The sequence below is a fragment of the Urocampus carinirostris genome, chromosome 1 (assembly GCF_059441175.1).
Source record: "Urocampus carinirostris isolate Australia breed hairy pipefish chromosome 1, RoL_Ucar_1.0, whole genome shotgun sequence".
Classification (NCBI taxonomy): Eukaryota; Metazoa; Chordata; class Actinopteri; order Syngnathiformes; family Syngnathidae; genus Urocampus; species Urocampus carinirostris.
In genome coordinates, this window is record NC_142349.1 from 43,961,787 (window position 1) to 43,980,956 (window position 19,170).

General features: G+C 38.6%; 2 protein-coding genes across 8 annotated transcripts; one reads left to right on the forward strand and one right to left on the reverse strand.

Moving 5' to 3' along the window:
* Nucleotides 1–131: 131 nt before the first annotated feature.
* Nucleotides 132–4,276, reverse strand: tmem220 (transmembrane protein 220). 3 transcript variants are annotated; one of them, XM_088355432.1, is made up of 7 exons: nt 4,169–4,276; nt 3,420–3,592; nt 3,310–3,339; nt 3,157–3,217; nt 1,798–1,921; nt 492–551; nt 132–421 (listed from the first exon to the last, which is right to left on the reverse strand). In XM_088355432.1, exons 2-7 carry the CDS (start codon nt 3,525–3,527, stop codon nt 289–291), a joined length of 516 nt encoding a protein of 171 aa, XP_088211558.1. In that variant the 5' UTR covers nt 3,528–3,592; nt 4,169–4,276; the 3' UTR covers nt 132–288. The 3 variants fall into 3 exon arrangements, with proteins under 3 accessions (XP_088211558.1, XP_088211568.1, XP_088211550.1); XM_088355442.1 differs by lacking the exon at nt 4,169–4,276 and adding an exon at nt 3,877–4,140; XM_088355424.1 differs by lacking the exon at nt 4,169–4,276 and having other exon boundaries at nt 3,420–3,863.
* A 2,267-nt stretch (nt 4,277–6,543) lies between these two features.
* map2k4a (mitogen-activated protein kinase kinase 4a) lies at nt 6,544–19,050 on the forward strand. 5 transcript variants are annotated; one of them, XM_088340667.1, is made up of 14 exons: nt 6,544–6,743; nt 6,822–7,083; nt 9,385–9,420; nt 10,308–10,340; nt 12,975–13,077; nt 13,299–13,473; nt 13,561–13,680; nt 13,752–13,871; nt 13,946–13,997; nt 14,148–14,275; nt 16,181–16,258; nt 16,341–16,489; nt 17,759–17,804; nt 17,881–19,050. In XM_088340667.1, exons 2-14 carry the CDS (start codon nt 6,939–6,941, stop codon nt 17,992–17,994), a joined length of 1,299 nt encoding a protein of 432 aa, XP_088196793.1. In that variant the 5' UTR covers nt 6,544–6,743; nt 6,822–6,938; the 3' UTR covers nt 17,995–19,050. The 5 variants fall into 5 exon arrangements, with proteins under 5 accessions (XP_088196793.1, XP_088196812.1, XP_088196802.1 ...); XM_088340686.1 differs by lacking the exon at nt 10,308–10,340 and having other exon boundaries at nt 6,546–6,743; nt 12,987–13,077; XM_088340676.1 differs by lacking the exon at nt 10,308–10,340 and having other exon boundaries at nt 6,547–6,743.
* The last annotated feature ends 120 nt before the right edge of the window (nt 19,051–19,170 follow it).

Here is a 19,170-nt window from a genome sequence, read left to right on the forward strand (position 1 = left end):
ACATGACGTTTTACAGTAGTATACTACTGTATTTGCGCAATGACCGAATTTGAGTCGAAAATATTGCTGACCACATTTGCACAACACTGAATACAGTTACATAATTCTATTAATAAAACGACAAATCAGTATTGTATCTTAACCATTCACACATTTCATTTAATTAAAAAACATAAAATACACCATAAACAATTGAAATGTACAAAGTGACACATCCAGCTTCACTAAACAAAGTTATTGGTCCATCATTTGCAAGCATACAACAGATACATTGAATTTGTGTTGCCTTTAAAGTGCAGTTTTGCAGTGTGATGGCCAGTTTGCACGTAGTTCTTCGTGGATGTGGAAGTAAAACCAGCACACAAACGGGAATAGAGTGACGAATATTGCGGCCGAAACTCTCACTTTTCCCACTGCCGACCTGCAGGAAGACGTAACGTGGATTTAAGTTGATCGAACTTCAAAGTATAGCGAGTTAAAGTTGACTGTACCTTCCGGAGTGACGACACAGCAGAAGCCACAACACCGTCAGCACACCACCACCAAACTCCCTAGTAATTATAATGACAATAATAATAAAAAAAATAATATTAAGAGAGTATACGCTGTTACAAAATGTATTTGTATTTTATCAATATCAAATTTATCATAGGGGTGAGGATGTCACAATTTTAATGATGCAGTACTTAAGATAAAAGAGATTTTTTTATCCCTAAAAAAAAGACTTTCCACTTGATATATTCCTTTTTTTCTCTCAAAATATGATAACCATGAAAATGAATGATATTATTTCCATTGATAAAACAGAATGCATGTTTTCATTAATCAATATTTTTGTCGTGATTGCCTAAGTGAAGTCACCTAGGGCAATCGTTTGGCGCGCTGGAGCGCACTTCCTGATTGGCTGACGTTCTCCACTTAAGCGGTCTGTGTCCAGAGATGGACGTCCGTGTATACTCTTCGTATCCCTGAGTGCTTCGACAGACTACAAGGTACCCACGACTCCTCTTGCCTGATTCATGCCTGCCTTCCGTTTTTGACCTGTTTTCCGTTCCAAGTTTTGCGTCCTACTCTCCCGTCCCGGTCATCGACTTACCGCTCAACTGTACTTTCTGTCCACCCGTCACGGAGCAGCCATTCCGCCCGAAGAGGCTGACGACCGACAAGCGTCGACGTCCCAAGCCCGCTCCAACTACTCTTTCCAATAAAAACTTTTGAAACTGACGCTATTGGATCCGAGAGTCCGTTCTGGTTCATGACAATTTTTTAAAGGAAATTATACTTATATCTATATTAATCTTGAATATATATCCTTGAATGAAGATGACCCTGATTTTTAACTTTGCATACGTGATTGGTTCTCTGCTTACTATATGAAATAATAAATATAATAAGATTTAGACTGCTATATAAGCCGACCTCCGGTTGTTCTAATCTAAAGCATAATGATCCCATCCAATCCACAGGCTAAAAATGCATCAAATTGTGTATTTTGATCGCATTGTTTAAATAATTGTTATCTGGAGTGAGATTCTTTCTAAATTAAAATTGATTAACACCAGAATTAGAGTGAGATTCATTCAAATTAAAATGTTTTAATCCATGCTCAGCATTATATTTAAAGAAGGTGTAAATTCACATTCATGCATAATTTGTCTTAAAAAAACTAACTTTGACACTTAGTTGGAAGATTTGATATCTGTTTAAAATAAAATGTACCAAAATGGGTATTTTATAAATAAGTTATGAAGTGGATGTTAACTCTTTCTTTGAGTTGATTTTATAATTTTTAATTACCTGGCCTCCTCCTCTTGGAAAACACCAGCAGAGTTCTGCCCATAAAGCTTCCACCCGATGATCAGGAGCATGCCAGTGCACAGCATTATATGCAAGTCAGCCACCCGTCTCCATGGTAGCATCTCTGTGAAAGCAGCAATAATGGCACTGAGTTATTGTTGATTGGACTTGAAATGTCACAAGACTTAACATTTATTTCTCAACCTTGTCCAGCTAAATATGTATTGTACCGCACCTTTTGAGCTTTACATTATTTATAAACAGCAATGCTTGACTTAATACTTTGAATTCCAACAACAAAAAACCACAACCATTAACACAGGTATGTCAGACATATGGCCCATTTTTTCTGGGTTGTATAATCGAGTATGTTAAGAAAAATAGTAAGCATTTTTTCAGATAATTTCTTTTAAAACTTGAAATAAATCTAAAGCAAATACCCCGCCTGGCCGCTAGAGGGCAGTTGAGGATATACCCTTAGCTTGTGGGACCAGTAGCAGTAGTTAATCTGTTGTAGAGAAATCGCACGGGCACCATGCACTGCTAAAGTTTTGTATTTCCTTTTTATTCGTTTCAAACCAGTATTACGATTAAGTCAAAAAAATTATTTTCAAATATCTCACTAGAGTTTGTATAGCGTGGTGAGTTGGTTCATGTGTATAACTGCAGCCACTTAACTGTTAAAATGAACGTATGCTTAGAAACTCCCTTGTCACCCATGATTATAATATGTAGGTTAGGCAAGTCAAGTAGGCTGAATGATGAAGCATACTACTTAAAAACTACAGCCAGCCAAACATTTTAAGTTGACATAATACTGATCCAGCCCATCTTAGAAAATAATTTCTGGATCTGGCCGAACTGTGTTTGACATCCCTACATTAACATTTAACATAGCTTGTTTAACTGCTTATTTTGATACCACTAATAAGGTTTGGCAGGGCAGTGGTTAGCGCGTCTGCAGCGCAATTCTGAGGTCATGGGATCGAATCCTCCTGTGTGGAGTTTGCAAGTTCTCCCCGTATGCGTGGGTTTTCTCCGGGCACTCTAGCTTCCTCCCACATGCCAAAATCATGCATGTCAGGTTAATTGGCCGGTCCAAATTGTCCCTAGGTGTAAATGAGCGAGCGAATGGTTTGTCCCTGTGTGCCCGCGACCGGCTGGCAACCAGTTCAGGATGTTCCCTGCCCACTGCCCGAAGATAACTGAGATGGGCTCCAGCACCCCTAAGGGTAAGCAGTGCAGCTAATGGATGGAAAATAAAATTTGATCGGTACTCACGCATTCTTCATGCCACATCTAATAAGGCAGACCCGTCAACGCATTGAAGCAACAAACCAATCACACAGAGACATTTACCTGTCACCTTGGGTCTGAGGCCAATCAGAGCACAGAGAATAGCGGGCACGCCGTAGCCGAACTACAGAAAATACGAACGCACAAAGAGCAACCGTTAATCACAAATATTGAAGAACAAATGTTATGTTTTATTTCCGTGTGTTAGCTATTTACCATCCACAAAGCGGCATCTGGGTCGTTGATCTACCCAACACAGTCCAAAGTTCAGTGTGGTGTTGATGTTGTTTAACTGTGATCGTAACTTCATAGTACGTAAAACTGACCTGTACATATGTCGCCAAAGCAAAGAATAGAGACATCAAGCCATTACATGCTCGCCAGACAACAAGCATCCAGGTGGTCGCAGTGAACGCGTCGACTTGGTATACCATCTTCGTCCTGTGCCGCCCGGGCAAGACGTCCAGAAACCCAGTTTCAAGCGTCCCCGCCGAATCATCTGTTGAGATTTGATCACATTTTGCCTTTTCACTGTGTTCCATGTTTGTTTGATAATATGCGCCCAGTTTTACTGACACCTCGTTTGTACAACACTGGATAAGTCTCGATTTAGTCAAACAATACTTTATATTTCTTTAAAACATAAATAGCGTGATCTTAGATCCTTGACCTATTTTTGTGCGATTGTTCTTGTGGGATCTTGTTCAATAAAAACACGTAGTCAAGTTAAGTTTACCAACAGTGAAGAGAGGCAGGGTAAAAAGTCCAAAGTTTACTTTTTACCTCACACATCCGGTTTGGAAACAGCTAACAGTTAGCGTATCGCAGGGGTGCAGACATCACAGACAAGTTGAGGCAACAAACCATAATAAACTACTACTAGTGTCGACGTGTGTATAAAAGTGTTTATAGCACGACCCCTTCCGTGCCTTTTTGCACGTGTGAGTGCACATGGGTTTACCTAAAGTAATTATCAATAAGTAAACAAATGACGCAAAACCTGTCCTGATGGAAAAATGCACCGTTTTGAAACTGTTTCCTATATTTCCACGTCAGTAAAAACATAAAATATTACCGTTTAAAAAATTAAGTACAGCATGCCGTGTAAGGGGAAAACAAGAAGAATAGCGAAAGAGATATGCCAGTTAGTGATGGGAATTCCGGCTGTTTTTAGAGAACCGGCTTTTTCGGCTCGGCTCACTAAAATAGCCGACTCTTTCGGCGTTCATAACGGTACTAAAGATGTTTTGTTTTTAATTACATTATTCTGATAAAAATGAAACATTTTGCACCAAACTAATTCAATTTTCCACTCTTCTTATCCTCAGTATGGTCGTGGGGGTGCTGGAGCCTATCACAATTATATTTGGGCGTTGGGCAGGGTCAGAGAGGGAAAGAAAGGAAGAGTCATTTTTATTTGTATAGCACTAATCACAGCAAGTCTCAAAGGGCTTTACAGACTATTAGAAACTACAGACAATTATTACACCATCCCCTGATCTAAAACCTACATGAGAGCAAGGAAAAACGCAAAACTTTAGCATGAGGAAAATGAAGAAACCTTGAGAAGGAAGCGCACATGAGGTAATCTCCCTTCCAGGACGCTGCAATAAATGTTGCAAGGACATCAACAAAATCAATAAATATAGGTCATTCATAAACTATAGAATATAAATGTGTTTTAAGCCTGGATTTAAACACTTCCACTGAGGTTGCAGATCGAATATCAGGGGGCAAAATACTCCACAGAACCAGGGCCAAGACGGAGAACGCTCTCGAACCTGCGGATCTCTTCTTGGCTCACTATTAGACCAGCATTTTCAGAGTGAAGGCTCCGAACCGGAACATAAGGGGAAATTAATTCTGAAAGATATGAGGGAGCAAGTCCATGCATGATTTTGTATAATACCAACAGAACTTTAAAATCACATCTTAAGCTAACTGGGAGCCAATGCAGGTTATCTAAAATTGGGTTAATGTGATCAAACTTTCTTGTCTTAGTTAAAAGCCTCGCTGCAGCATTTTGTACCAGCTGCAGGCTGTTGTTGCTGGACTTTGGGAGACCAGAGAGTAGTACATACCAGTAATGGAGATAGGAGGTAACAAACACATAGATTATAATCTCAGCATCAGACTGGAACAATGTAGGGCGAATTTTTGCAATGTTGCAAGGATGGAAAAAATATGCTTTTGGAATATTCTTAACATGTAAGAGGAATGACAGATTAGGGTCAAATGTGACACCTACATTTTTGACTGAGTCATTCTGGGTGATATTACATTTGCCAATGTTCTGAGCAGTGTTTGAGATCAAGTCATAACATTAAGATGGATCAATAATTAACATTTCAGTCTTTTCATAGTTGAGGCGCAAGTAGTTATGTGGCATCCATATTTTTATCTCAGTGAAGCAGGCCTCAAAATTTCCATAATTTAGTGAGGCAGATTCCTCCATTGGAAGATATAGTTGAATGTCATCTTAAAGCAATGAAAACTGATATCATACTTGCGAAAAATATCCCCTAACGGAAGAATATACATGCTGAAAAGAAGGGAATCATGTAATGAGCTCTGCAGAATGCCATAGGTAAGACTAAAGGGCTCAGAGGTCATATCACCATGTCTAACACAATGCATTGTATCTAAAGGGTTGAATCTGAACCATTAAAGAACCTTTCCGGAGAGACCAATCCATTTTTTCAGCTGATCTAGTAAAATATGAGAGAATGAAGACTCTAGAAGGAATGAGAGAGAGAAAGGAAGAGAAAGAGAGGGATAAAAACACAGAGAAATAATGACTGAACAAGAGAGAACGATACAAAAACAGAGATAGTGAGAAAGAGAAAGAGAAAAAGAGAGAGAGAGAGAGTTATTTGAAGGTAATTGGCTCCTTATTGGTGGGGAGCCGATGTTGTGCCTAAATTTCGTGATCGTAGTCTGTATAACTTGTTTAGTAAGACATGCAAACGTCACCAACACCGGAGGCGACCCAATGTAGCTGAACGCTATAATATTCATGATCACGACTAGTTGTAAACAAGTTTATTTAGTGTACTATAGTTGCGATGCATGTTTATTGTACATAGTTGTCCATTGATGGCAGTGTGATTAAGTCACTTGCCCAAATCTGACTCCCCTGACCTCTGAGAGAAACGTCTGAAACACTTCAAAATGACTGTGGTGACATATTATTCAATAATGCTACTGAAGTATACAGTAACAGCCAAATTGTGTACAGTTAGTCGTAATCATAATTCGTGGATATTATCGAGTTTAGCTACATTAGGTCGCCTCCGTTGTTGGTGACGTTTGCATGTCTTAATAAACTGAATTAATATACTATGATCATTTTTTGTTTTAATCACGCCAAAAAATAGACTACGTTTGCGACACACGATCTGTCAGAAGCGCGGCACTGAGAAGCATACTGTATGTAGTTCACGCGAAGGGGAGTCAAATTTTGCAAAGGAGTCAGATTAAAGCGCAAAACCGGCTCCGTTTTTCACTTCCAAAAGCCGGCTCTTAAAGCCATTTAGTCCGCGAACGAAACATCACTAAGTGTTTGTAGGTCAGCTGATCGCACTGACTGCAACTAGCTTCTTTGAGTAGCTTAGCATAAGCTAATGTTGTTGTGAGCCCCACCGTCACAGGTACTCAGCTTCTTCACAAGCTGTTTCTCAACCTCCATCTTTTAACTTTTTTTTACTGGCCTCCATCACCACTGACAGCTTCCAGGGGGCCTGTATGGTTTTCTTGGTGTACAGCGTCGACAGCGGGCCGATCAGGAGAAGCCTCTGAGCCCGTCGCAGGCACAACACCCGCTCGACAGACAGCAGGCGCCGCCGATGGAGTTTAAACACACATCAATGGCGAGTCTCGGTCCTAATAAGACCTCTACAGCCAACAGCAACAACGGCGGGACTCTGAACACTGGCCAGGTGGCCCACCACCAGCCTTTGCAGCACATAAGCGGCGTGAGCAGCCTGCAGGGTGAGTACGTTCTAGTGAGCGAGGCGACGGGACGATGAACCCCTGCAAAGGTGAACTTTAGCTCGGGTGTTAGCAGCTCAGCACTTTGGCCGCCGGGCTACACTCCTGATCCAGGTAGCTAGGAGAAAACTGACAGATCAAATATCAATCAATAAACTTTGAATATATCTAAATGTTCAAAACAGCTTATCGGTTAGTTGAGTCTCGAGCAGGGTTTGGTGTGGTAATAGAAAAGTACTGGCAGTTATTAGTTACTTTAATTAAAAAATATTTGCGTTACCTTCTAGATTACTGACACCCAAAAGTAGTGCGTTACTCTGACAGTCATTATCTAGTTACAGAGTACCCTATACACTCTCACCATAGCAGACATCCTATAACTGATTCAAACTCGACACACAAGGTCTGCATTTATATAGTGCTTTTCAAGTCTCTAAAGACCTCCCAAAGTGCTTTACAATGTTCTTCACACTTTACCCATTCACACACTCACAAACATAGTGGCGATAGCTGTGCAAAGTGCCAACCTGCTTATTGAAAAATGGGAGAAAATGTTGACACCAATCTGCGAAGCATTGCACCCTTCCTATTTCTTGGCTTGTGCGATCCTAAAAGCTTGCAAACTAACAGTTGAGACAGTCCAGATCCCTTTTGTCTTGTGTCTTCAAACCACTCAAATATTTCTTTTTCGATTTCTGGATAATGTCCATGACTTATGTTTGTGCAGGCAAGGTCTATTGCAAGAATTACTTTATCGACAAATAGACCAAAATTCAACTCTTTTACCGTAAATTTTGTGGTCAATGTGCACCGTCGATATTGTTGTTCCTGTATAAGCCTCGCTACAGTTCCGTGTGCTGCCTACGATTCGCTATTGGTGACACAACCAAATATGTATCAGCATTTAAACTGACCCCTTGATTTCAGTATTTTATTTCATAGTGTCAAGTACGGCTTAGATGTGATTGTATACGGAAGGAAGAATATCACTAGGGAGAAATTGCGTAGCTTCGTACTCCATTCTTGAGAGCGCGCCACTGTAACTGTGTTCAGCTGTGGTTTGTAGGTAGATATAAACATATCAGGCTTGTTTGTTGGTTGCAAAGCGTTGTGTTGCTGGCGGAAGCAGGATGTGACTTCTCCAATGACAGATCTAAGATATTTGCATCACCCTGAGTTCTTTTTTTAAAGACTAACAGACAGGTCGCAAAATCTAAATGCTTAGTTTGAAAAGAAAAAGGTATAGTTTGGTAATTTCACTTGTGACAGACCCAAAGCATCATTAATACCTTCTTCCATGGAAGACTTGTTTTTATTATTTTTATTTATGACACTAGTGCTGCTTTCTTTTGTCTTATGCCAGACCTCCCCAATTTGATCTAGTGTACAAGACTTGTTTGGAGTTGTTTTTCTCCTGTCCTACATAAACCAACACCCTCCCACAGGCCACACACTTAATAGTAAAAAGCAGCCACCAGATCGAATATCACAAATAAGATGAAATGCCTCTTAGTACCTGACTTATTTCTCTTGGTGGAGCCTAGGGACTTTCACTACTCCATTCAAAATTCACATTGATATGTTTTATAATTTATACCTGTCAACTTATACTTTTCCCCCGTATTTATAAGTTTCTTGATCATTTTAAACTGTGTATGGCACTGTATAACAATTTTTGTACAGGATTTTCTCTTTATAAATATACTGCTAGTATAATAAGTAACGTTCAATTTACTGCAAGTAGACAAAAATCTACGAAAGAGGCTAAAATAATTGTATGTGTTGTTAATAAACTTGTTTTACCCAAATTATCTTTGTTTTTATTCTACATAGTATGTCTCAGGTCAGTAAATAAGTGTTGTGTTATGTTTGTAAGGTTTATTACCACTTAATAAGGGGAATTGCAATAATTAATAAGGGGAGCAATGAGCTTAGATTGACAGGTATGTTGTTACCCCAACGTAAAAAGTACTGAATCACTGTTGAGTCTTCTGCGATTAAAGAACAACACCCTTGACATTCAAAACTCCGGTTGTTTCTAAACTTGGCTTCATACTCAGGGCACTTAATCACAATCAGTTGAACCTGATGACTTTTTGTGGGCAACAAGCCAATTCAGTGGGCACCATAATGATCCTATACTAATAAAGTATATTAGTTTTCTACTGCTGCATGTTGACATTGCAATCAATTGTTAGTTTATGCACCTTTTTGTATGCAATGTAATATGATTATCTTTAAGCTGGATTTTCATTTTCACTTCAGTTTTATAATTTAAAAAATGTCCCAATCCCTTTTCAGATGCCAATACTTGTTGGAAGTGCCAGAGTGAAACAGGTAAGAAATTCCTAAGCACTGTAAACTTCTTATCTGCCTTTAATTTCTCTCAATGACCTAATACTCTTGTATTTTTTATTTAGTTACTTGTCTACCTCCAAGGCTCCATGGCCTTGCAAACCCTGTATTTTTCCTTACAAAATATGAAATAATCTTAGACTTTTTTTTTTAATTTGTATGGTGGTAGTCTGACATAATCTATTACGTTACAGTTTAACATTTGATGTGTTACATTTGTTCTGATATATTCCTCTTAACACGTGTATCTTTTACTACTACTGCTGTTGTCTTTCTTGTATGCTACTGATGTTGTTGTTTTTTCCTGAAACTGGCATCTTTTGATGGGACAAGATCACAGCATTTGTCAGTATATACTGGCAAAATGCAACAAGTGAAACTTCTGCCATGCGTTGTTGATTTTTTTTTTACATATGAGAAAACCACATGTAGATTTGTTTCCGAACACCACGTTCGAATCAAAATGGAAAGCTCCCATCGCAAATAACTTTATTTATTATTTTTATGGTTAATGTCCCTTGCTGATTTTGTTCCCAAGCAAGCACAAATGATAAAACTTTTGTGCTGTTATTTTCTTGAGAAGATTTCCTCCAGTATGATGTGGTGATTCCATGTTTTCTCTTCCTGCTCTCATGTTTACCACCATGCTGCTAACTAACGCTCGCTAATGCGGAACAACGGTGAGACTGGCATCAAGGATACCACACACCCCCTGTCACTTTTTATCCTTTTTTTAAAAAAAATGTTTCCAGTATGTTACCATGCTTCACCCACATGCCTTGAGTCAGCCATGTTCGATGTTGCATGTGCATGTCATTCCAAACAGGAAATTGTTGAACAGGAAGTAAACGTTGTGTTCTCACCTCCAGGCTTTCAGATAAACCTGTCTGGAGCCCCCTCAAGTAAGACCAATCTTACAGTGTGTATGCGTTCTCACAACTTCTAATTTTTGTCAGGATGTTTTTATGGATTCGAGTGTGTTCTGCTACACACTGGTAATTCACATGGAAAGTGGGCTTGAGTTACCTTTCCTGGTGAGTCGCAGCATAAAATAGAAATGATAAATACATATATTTTAATGATTATAGTTTTATGTAAATATATAGAACAACGTTCATATTTTAATGGGGGATTCAATCCCAACAATATTTTTACAATACTACCATTATTCTCAACCCAATAATGTGATTAATACTCAACTCAGTGGTCAAGTACTCGTCTTATTACATTTGGGTTGCGGGTAATGCAAAAGGCATTTTGACGATGTTGCGGTTTACGTGAACGAGTTTTGGAATACTTCCTTTTGATGCTACATTATCAGTAGGTAAATCGGTAGTTTAATATGAGCTTGGATGGTGGAAAACTTGCTGGATAATTCAAATCTTGTTTACCACATTGATAAGTGCCGAGGTATCGCAGCATGACTGTGCTTACATATTGTTTTATTTTTGTGCATTACCTTAATTTGTTGGGTTGTTTGTTTGTTTTTATAACAGCACAATTCCTAAGCGCAGACACTCCTTGTCCCTTTAATGTTCTATTTTTCTTTCTTTACTGCATTAAACCTTTTCTTAATTTAAATGCATAAAAACTTCTGAATAGAAGTTTTCACCAACAACAATTGTAATGGTGCCTGCACACTGTCTTTCACTCATTCTTTCAGTTTTGTTCTTTTCATTATATTGACAGAAGAACACTCAAGCGCTAGCAATATACCCTAGGGAATGTCACAGAGCCTGCACCATTTTAAATCTGGAATTGTTCCCAAATTAAAATTTGCAAAAATATTAATCGTTTATGAGCTAAAATGCTTTATAAACTACAAGTTACACGTACTCTTTTGAAAGTAGGCAAATGTCTCTGCTGGTCACCTGGCCATTCAGTTCCAGATCAAAACATGCAATCAAATTGGTTCATTTATTGTGATTTTTTTTTTTTTTTTTTTTTTTTGAGCAACATCACTTCTTAATGAAATGGTGCGTAAGAGTGATGAACGTTGGTTTAATTCAACATGAACTCTGTTTGAAAAGTTATTTAAAAACTTAGCAGCTATTCGTGAAATAATTTCAACTAATGAGACTTGTGTCGGACCTACATTTGAATGTAGTAAGAATCCTACACATCTCGCCATCGTTTTTGAAAAGTGAAGCCACTTGTTATCTTGAATACATGGATCCTTGATAGAGTTTTCAGGTCACTATGTTTCTACTGCAAGGGTGGACTGACAAACTCAGAAATGTATTGGATGCGCATTTCATCTGTAGGAATTTAGTTACATGGTCTGATGCGTGCCCGCATAGAATTACATCATTGCACCTTTGCCAACTACATCAGGTCAACCGGCATAATGTCTTTTCTTTACTGATTGAGTTGTTACATTTTCTGCTTGGTGATGTTTAGCCGTTGAGTGGTCAGGCTCCTATTTGCTGATACTTTGATGAGTCCGATCTTCAGCTTAAATCATAGTATGTGTGTAAGATCGTACTCCGCTAATCATATTATAAAGGAAAAGTACCTACACAGAGTGTGTCAAAAATTAGAGGAGAAATATCCTGTGATTGTAAGTTTTTCTGCCTTTTTGATGCATTAAACAACGACTTCTTACCTTACATCTGACCTTCAATGTAAGTGTGATTATTTTTCTTATAAAAGTAATTTTGATGGAGACAATAATTATCCAAGACTATGACAAGCAAACTTAGCAACTCTCGGGAAATGGGCGGATTGCTTAAAATCTCATATTTTAAAAGAAAAAGCTTGTGTGGTAACCTTTTTTCCCCAGAAATGTTCCATAAGTTTATGTCTATAAGATTAAGTTTCAAATGAACAGCATTTGATAAACTCTGATTATATCACTATTCTGACAAAACCAATACATTGTTAAGGGTCACCACAGTTGTACCTTCAAAAGTTTGCAACCAGCCGATATTGTAATACTGAATAGGCACTGTCACTGGTTGACAAGCAATATCGTTCTGGAATTTTAACATGTGAAAAAGACACCATTTGACTGAGTTAAGAATTGGCCTTTTAACATGGCAAAAAGCTCAAAAAAGCTTTTTCAGACTGATTTGTCACCTTCAACATTTGCAGATTTTGTCAGATAACTAAAACGTTGTGGTTGTTTAATTTCACCTTTTGGAGGCATTGTGACAACACAACTTTTGAATCGATTTCCAACTAATTCCAGTAACTTCAGTTAAAATTCTCAATATTTATTTTCCTTGATATCCAAAGACAAAGTTAAACCTTCTGATGACGTCTATTGAAATCATATTAGTGGACTTTGAAATTCTTGAACCTGAACTTTCAGTACCTTGTCTTGTTTCCTACCTCTGAATGGCACTCATTGACTCTTGCATGTATAAACGCAGGCTGAAATTAGGATTTTGTGCTGTGTAGTCACTACCTTGTATTCTCCATGGCATGCAGCATCTCTTCTGTTTTTCTTTTTTTTTTTTTAAATCCCTTTTACTTTGTCGATGTTTAAAGACGATATCTAATTACTACTTTTGTTGTTTTGTTGTTGTTTTTAGGCAAACGTAAAGCCCTCAAGCTGAACTTTGCCAACCCGCCTATCAAACACATTACCAGATTCACACTGAACACAGGAGGACAACCCTTCCAGAACCCGCACATGTAAATCATCTGTATTTCTACCTTTTCCAAACTGTCATTGCTGTAAATTTTATCAACTTCTAATTTATCTACAACAATAACCTTTCATCCATTGATAAGCTACAGTATAACTGACAACCATTTATGAATGACAGAAACTTATCAGTAAAAACAATTTTTTTTTTTTTTCCAACCCAAATTTGCTGTTCAATGTTTATAACATGCTATTTTCCCCGCCTTAGCGAGAGGCTAAGAACGCACAGTATCGAGTCTTCCGGAAAGCTGAAGTTGTCACCCGAGGAGCTTTGGGACTTTACAGCCGAGGACCTAAAGGACTTGGGCGAGATTGGTCGCGGTGCATATGGCTCGGTTAACAAGATGGTGCACAAGCCCAGTAATCAGATCATGGCGGTCAAGGTGGGGCACGTCCACTTGACTTCTTCTCACCACTGCCCTAAAATAATTCATCATTCTTAATCTACAATTTTTATTGTCCTCTTCAAGCGAATCCGCTCGACAGTGGACGAGAAGGAGCAAAAGCAGCTCCTCATGGACTTGGACGTGGTAATGCGTAGCAGCGACTGTCCCTACATTGTGCAGTTCTATGGAGCACTTTTCAGAGAGGTCGGCATTACAGATGAACAAATTTATGGATGGTTTTGGCAATGTTTCGAGTGTTTGTATATGTGTTGCAGGGTGACTGCTGGATCTGCATGGAACTCATGGCTACCTCCTTAGACAAGTTCTACAAATTTGTGTATTGCTCACTTGATGACGTCATTCCTGAGGAAATCTTGGGGAAAATTACTTTAGCTGTTAGTTATTCTTATTATCAATTCCTTTATCATGTTTTCCCTTCTGAGTGTAAATGTTCTCTTCCATTTTTCAGACTGTGAAAGCACTTAACCACCTAAAAGAAAACTTGAAAATAATCCATAGAGGTAAGATGTAATTTTATTATAATTTGATTTTGAACTTATGATTTTTATTTTGCCCCATGTGTTGTGGGGGCTGGAGTATGATACATGCACAGAATCCTATTTTTTCTGTTCTGAATCTCACAATAATTTGTATTCAATGTTGTCGTTCAGACATCAAACCATCAAACATTCTCCTGGACAGAAAGGGAAACATCAAACTCTGCGACTTTGGCATCAGCGGCCAGCTGGTGGACTCCATTGCCAAAACACGCGATGCCGGATGCCGGCCCTATATGGCTGTAAGTCTCAAACTAAGTTATTGCCCTTTGATACATATTTTTCTGCGGATGGATTGATGTACTGCTATCAACAGAAAACGAATCCGCCCATACTCTACAACCTTTCATCAAAAAGTGCACTTAAAACTGGTTCGAAAGCGTTCTCCATTTGGCCCCCTATGTTGTGGAATGCTCTGCCCACTGAGATTCGATCTGCAACCTCAGCGGAAATGTTTAAATCTAAGCTTAAAACACGCTTCTATTTTATGGCATATAAATAACCTATATCTTATGTTGACAATATCTGTGTATTATTTGTTATTGCAACATTCATTGCAGCCTGGTCATCCTGGAAGGGTGATTACCTCATGTGCGGTCCCTTCTCAAGGTTTCTTCATTTTCCTCATGTTGACCTTTTTGAGCCTTTCCTTGCCCTCATGTAGGTTTTAGATCAGGGTGTGGTGTAATAAGTCTGTGGTTTGCAATCATCGGTTGTCTGTGCAGCCCTTCAAGACTCCTTGTGGTTAAGGGCTATAGAAATAAACTTGACTTGACTTCAGCACTTGTTAACAATTTTATTACATTTTTGTCTACTGAGGCCCACTCGACAGCCATTGTTGTCAGGGTTTCCTTTGTTTGTGCGTTCTTTAGGTTTCTATTTTTTTGTGATTCAGAATTTTTTCTCTTTATTTTTTTCCCGGCCCTCATGTAATTTGTTACCATCTTTAAACTTTGGGCATGTACAGCTCTTTAAAACATCTCTGTAATTTAGGGCTATACTAATAAATGTGACTTGATGGCTGTCAGCCCGTTATACGGAATTTGAAACTTTTTTACTTTCTGCTGCCATCTCTGGGCCCAAAGTCACGATTTCAGCCTTAGTCAGCTCGTGCATTTCTTAGACGCGCTCGAACAAATTCTTCATTTTACATCTATCTTGGGGTTTGGGTTAGCGTTTAGACTTTTAAGAATCAGGCCTTCTGTCACTTTCACCCTTTTCAGGCTACACTGAACAAAAAAATAAAATGAACTTGCGGGGACAAACATGACTTCACTCTCCTACACACCCATTTCCTCTAACAGAATGTGTTCATCCACGAATAGCTCTGATAAAGGTAAGATAGGTAGGCACAATATACAATAAAGCATAAGGGCTCTTTGAACTCAGTTGGGGATTGTTAACACTTACCTTTACTTGATAGAGAAAATATTTAACTTTTAACTTATGGACACCTCAAACGACGCACCCTGCCCATAAACGAATACAGTACTTCACTTTTGATGGAATTATTATCTCAAGTCGGTCATTTATCGTCGCGTCTATTACAACAAGATTATTTGTCTTGCGGCACTGTCTAAGACTGACCACTGAACTTTGGTTTGTTTTCCCAACCGTTTATCCTCTCAAAGGTCCCACTTCAACATTCAAAAAAACAACTTTGGAGAAATATACATGTTTATTTTTTATGCTGTGCTCTGCCCAAAAAAACAACAGCAACCTTGCTATTGTTGCTTAGTCGTGGGAGTTCCACTAATATCGACAACCCACACGCCCAGATATGCTCTTCCCTCTTAGCAGTTTTCACTCTAAATTTGGCCGTGGGTACCACCGCACAAACACACGTCCATAAGCCCTGGCACAGACACACAATCATGTGAGGGTACACTCAAGTCATAATTTAAGTCTGTGTGGCACTCGAGTGTATGGAATGTGTTGCATATTGTTGTCCTGGGACACATTTTCTCAAAACTAGTATTGAAATGAGGATGGCACTAAAATGTTTGCATGTCTGTTAGGGTCCTTATTCAAAATGATAACCATATTTTAAGCTTTAATCCAAAAATTAAGTGTAGCAAGCCCGATTTAAAAAAATAGTTTTAAGTTAAAATGTATATGTGTTTTATAGTTTTTGTTTATTTGTCCAGCCGGAGCGAATCGACCCATGTGCTTCACGCCAAGGTTATGACGTGCGCTCAGATGTTTGGAGTTTGGGAATCACATTGGTGAGCTTTCATTCATTTGAAGCCACGACAGGTGATTTATCGAAATATTTTTTTTAGCTTTCTGTTTTTGGTCGTGTTTCAGTACGAGTTAGCAACGGGGCGCTTCCCGTATCCTAAATGGAACAGTGTGTTTGACCAGCTGACTCAGGTGGTCCGAGGCGACCCACCGCAGCTCAGCAACTCTGACGAGAGACGCTTCTCACCGAAATTCATCTCCTTCGTCAATGTGTGGTGAGAATTCAATGTTCATGTCTTTTTAGACCGACTCCTCTATTAAATCAAATATGAAGTAAAAAATAAGCAAATCATTTTTTTATAGTGTTGTATCAAGTATTGTGCTATTTTCAACTGTGTTTTAGATGGTAGACTTAATGTGAATAAAATGTTTTCATTCATATTTATTTGTATTTATATACAGTATTACCTTGGTTATCATGATGGAAGGGGACCAGAACCCTCCACGAAAAGTAAAAATCTGTGAAATAGCGTCTTATCTCCATAAAATCCAAACTTACCTCGAGATGACTTGCTTACTGACTGAGAGTATATGACCATAACAAAATCAAAATTCTAGGTCTACAAACAAAAACACATAATTTCTGTTGAACAAATCGTCTTTATTGTTGTTATACAAAAATACAACGAAACTGGAGGCCTTCTTGTGTCTGTGTAAGAAAGCTGTTTAGAGAGCGTCTGGCTAACTGCACGCCAGCATCAGGTATCCTCGGATTGAGCCAGGTCTTCGTGATGGTTAAAATACAACCTTGCCAAATGTAGCGGTTTCCAATGACTTGTAGCCCCAGGTCATCCATGTCATGGCTGATAGATCTGGTCTTGGTGAGATCCAGGTTCGGCAGGGGTAGCTTGGGAGAGTTGTTACGTAGCAGTTACAGTAGGCCGGACCTGTGACACCGCCTCAGGGAATGGTGTAATAGTAGTCTGTACTCTGTACAGCCCTTATAAACCTCTTGTGATTAATGGCTGTAAAAATAAACATGTCTTGACTTGCCTTGACTAGTCTCTTACCAGACCTGGTAACGATCCAGCAAGTACCCGCTAGTGATCACCATTTCTTCAGAGTTCAATTTAATTAATGCATTTTTTTTTCAATGTAACAATAAAATACAAGCTGTTGCCATGCTTCATAGTTTGTTTTGGTGGACAGATTGACCTGTGCGCCAACCAACCCTGGCTGTTTGACTGATGTCATACACCACCCTATCACAGTCACGCACATAGTCACGCCCATCCAAAACACAATGCTCTCCCTAACCTGCCCCCGTGATGGCATTTGCTGTGTGCTGTCTGTTGCAGAACACAGGGCACAATATGTTGATATCAATGACAATAAAGAAATGATGAGTTTAGTGATAATGCTATTTTTGTTACTAAATTTCAAACTTGGGCTTGCTATTCAAGACAGGATGTTTCAGTGCACTCTTTAATGTTCGTTTTACAACAGTTTTAAAATTGACCATAGCTATTTTTTTGTTTCCAAAGCCTTACCAAGGATGAGTCCAAAAGGCCAAAATACAAAGAGCTGCTGGTGAGTTTCTTTTCTTCGTCATAATGCGGGAGTATTTCAGAACACTTTTAAATCTACTGTTTTTCCCGTTTTTCAGAAAGATCCGTTCATTCAGATGTACGAGGAGCGCCTGGTGGATGTGGCCGCTTACGTGTGCCGACTTCTGGATCAGATGCCGGCTTCTCCTAGCTCGCCTTCATACATGGACTGATTACTATAAGCATGATTAACGCACACATTCTGCAATGATAAAAAAATTCAAGGCAGATGCAAAACCGTTGTGAACAAGAAACTCAAACCCATCTCTTCATGTCACGCCCACAAACCGCCGCCACGGTCAATGTGTGTATCAGTGGTGCAATATCATCACTTTATAAAAGATAAATGCTTATAGTTGTTATTATGGAGAAAGAAGAAGTGTTGACTCCTGCTGGAACCATGCTGAGTATGCGTGTGTGTGAAACGAACAAATCATGCATTTGGTCTTCTAACCCGTGGTGTCAAATGTGAGTAAAAATCAGAAGGAAGAGGCTAAACTTGATGATGTAAAGTTGTAAACCAGGGGTCGGGAACCTATGGCTCTTTTCATGAGTACATATGGCTCGGAGATAAAAAAGAAGTGGTGCAATTTTTCAAATTATTGCTTCATGCATTGATGCACATGCATAGCTGAGACAATGCTGATGATTGAGGGTTCGATCCTATATATATATATATATATATATATATATATATATATATGACAGAAATTTCACCTCACCAACGGACCTTATGTCTGTAAATCGCTAATTAATCCTTTATATGGAATCTCAACAATATGTTCAATGTTAGGACACTTTTTGACAAAAAGCCACAGAACAAACTTTAACCCTAAAAAAAAAACATTATTTAAGACAAAAATTACAGTCAAAATGAGCTTCAACACTCTTAAATGCGGGAGAGAGACCAATTGTATGTGGTATAGTATATTGATATGGGACACAGGCTCTGGAATAATTACTGGTATTATATCATACATTTTATCAAATCATCTAATGTCACACAATGAAATAGAATGCGCTGAAGAATAAGCTTTTGTCTGGTTAGCGGGTTTGGTGGTTTTGTTGTATTTTGTCTTAAAATTTATGGTGTGGCTCTCTGAAAAGAAAAAAAAAATCAAAATATGTTTGCTTTAATGTTTCTCTGGGTCAAAAAGGTTCCCGACCTCTGTTGTAAACTATTATATGTTGAGAAAATCCAAATAAAGACTTCAAGACTATTTAATGCAGTTCGTGTGTGAAACTGTTTGCGTTTTTTTTTTATTGAAATGAAAATGAAGAGCAAAAAAATTAATAAAATAAAACCTCACGCATCTATGCATGACACACACATGTGTGTAGGTTGAAGC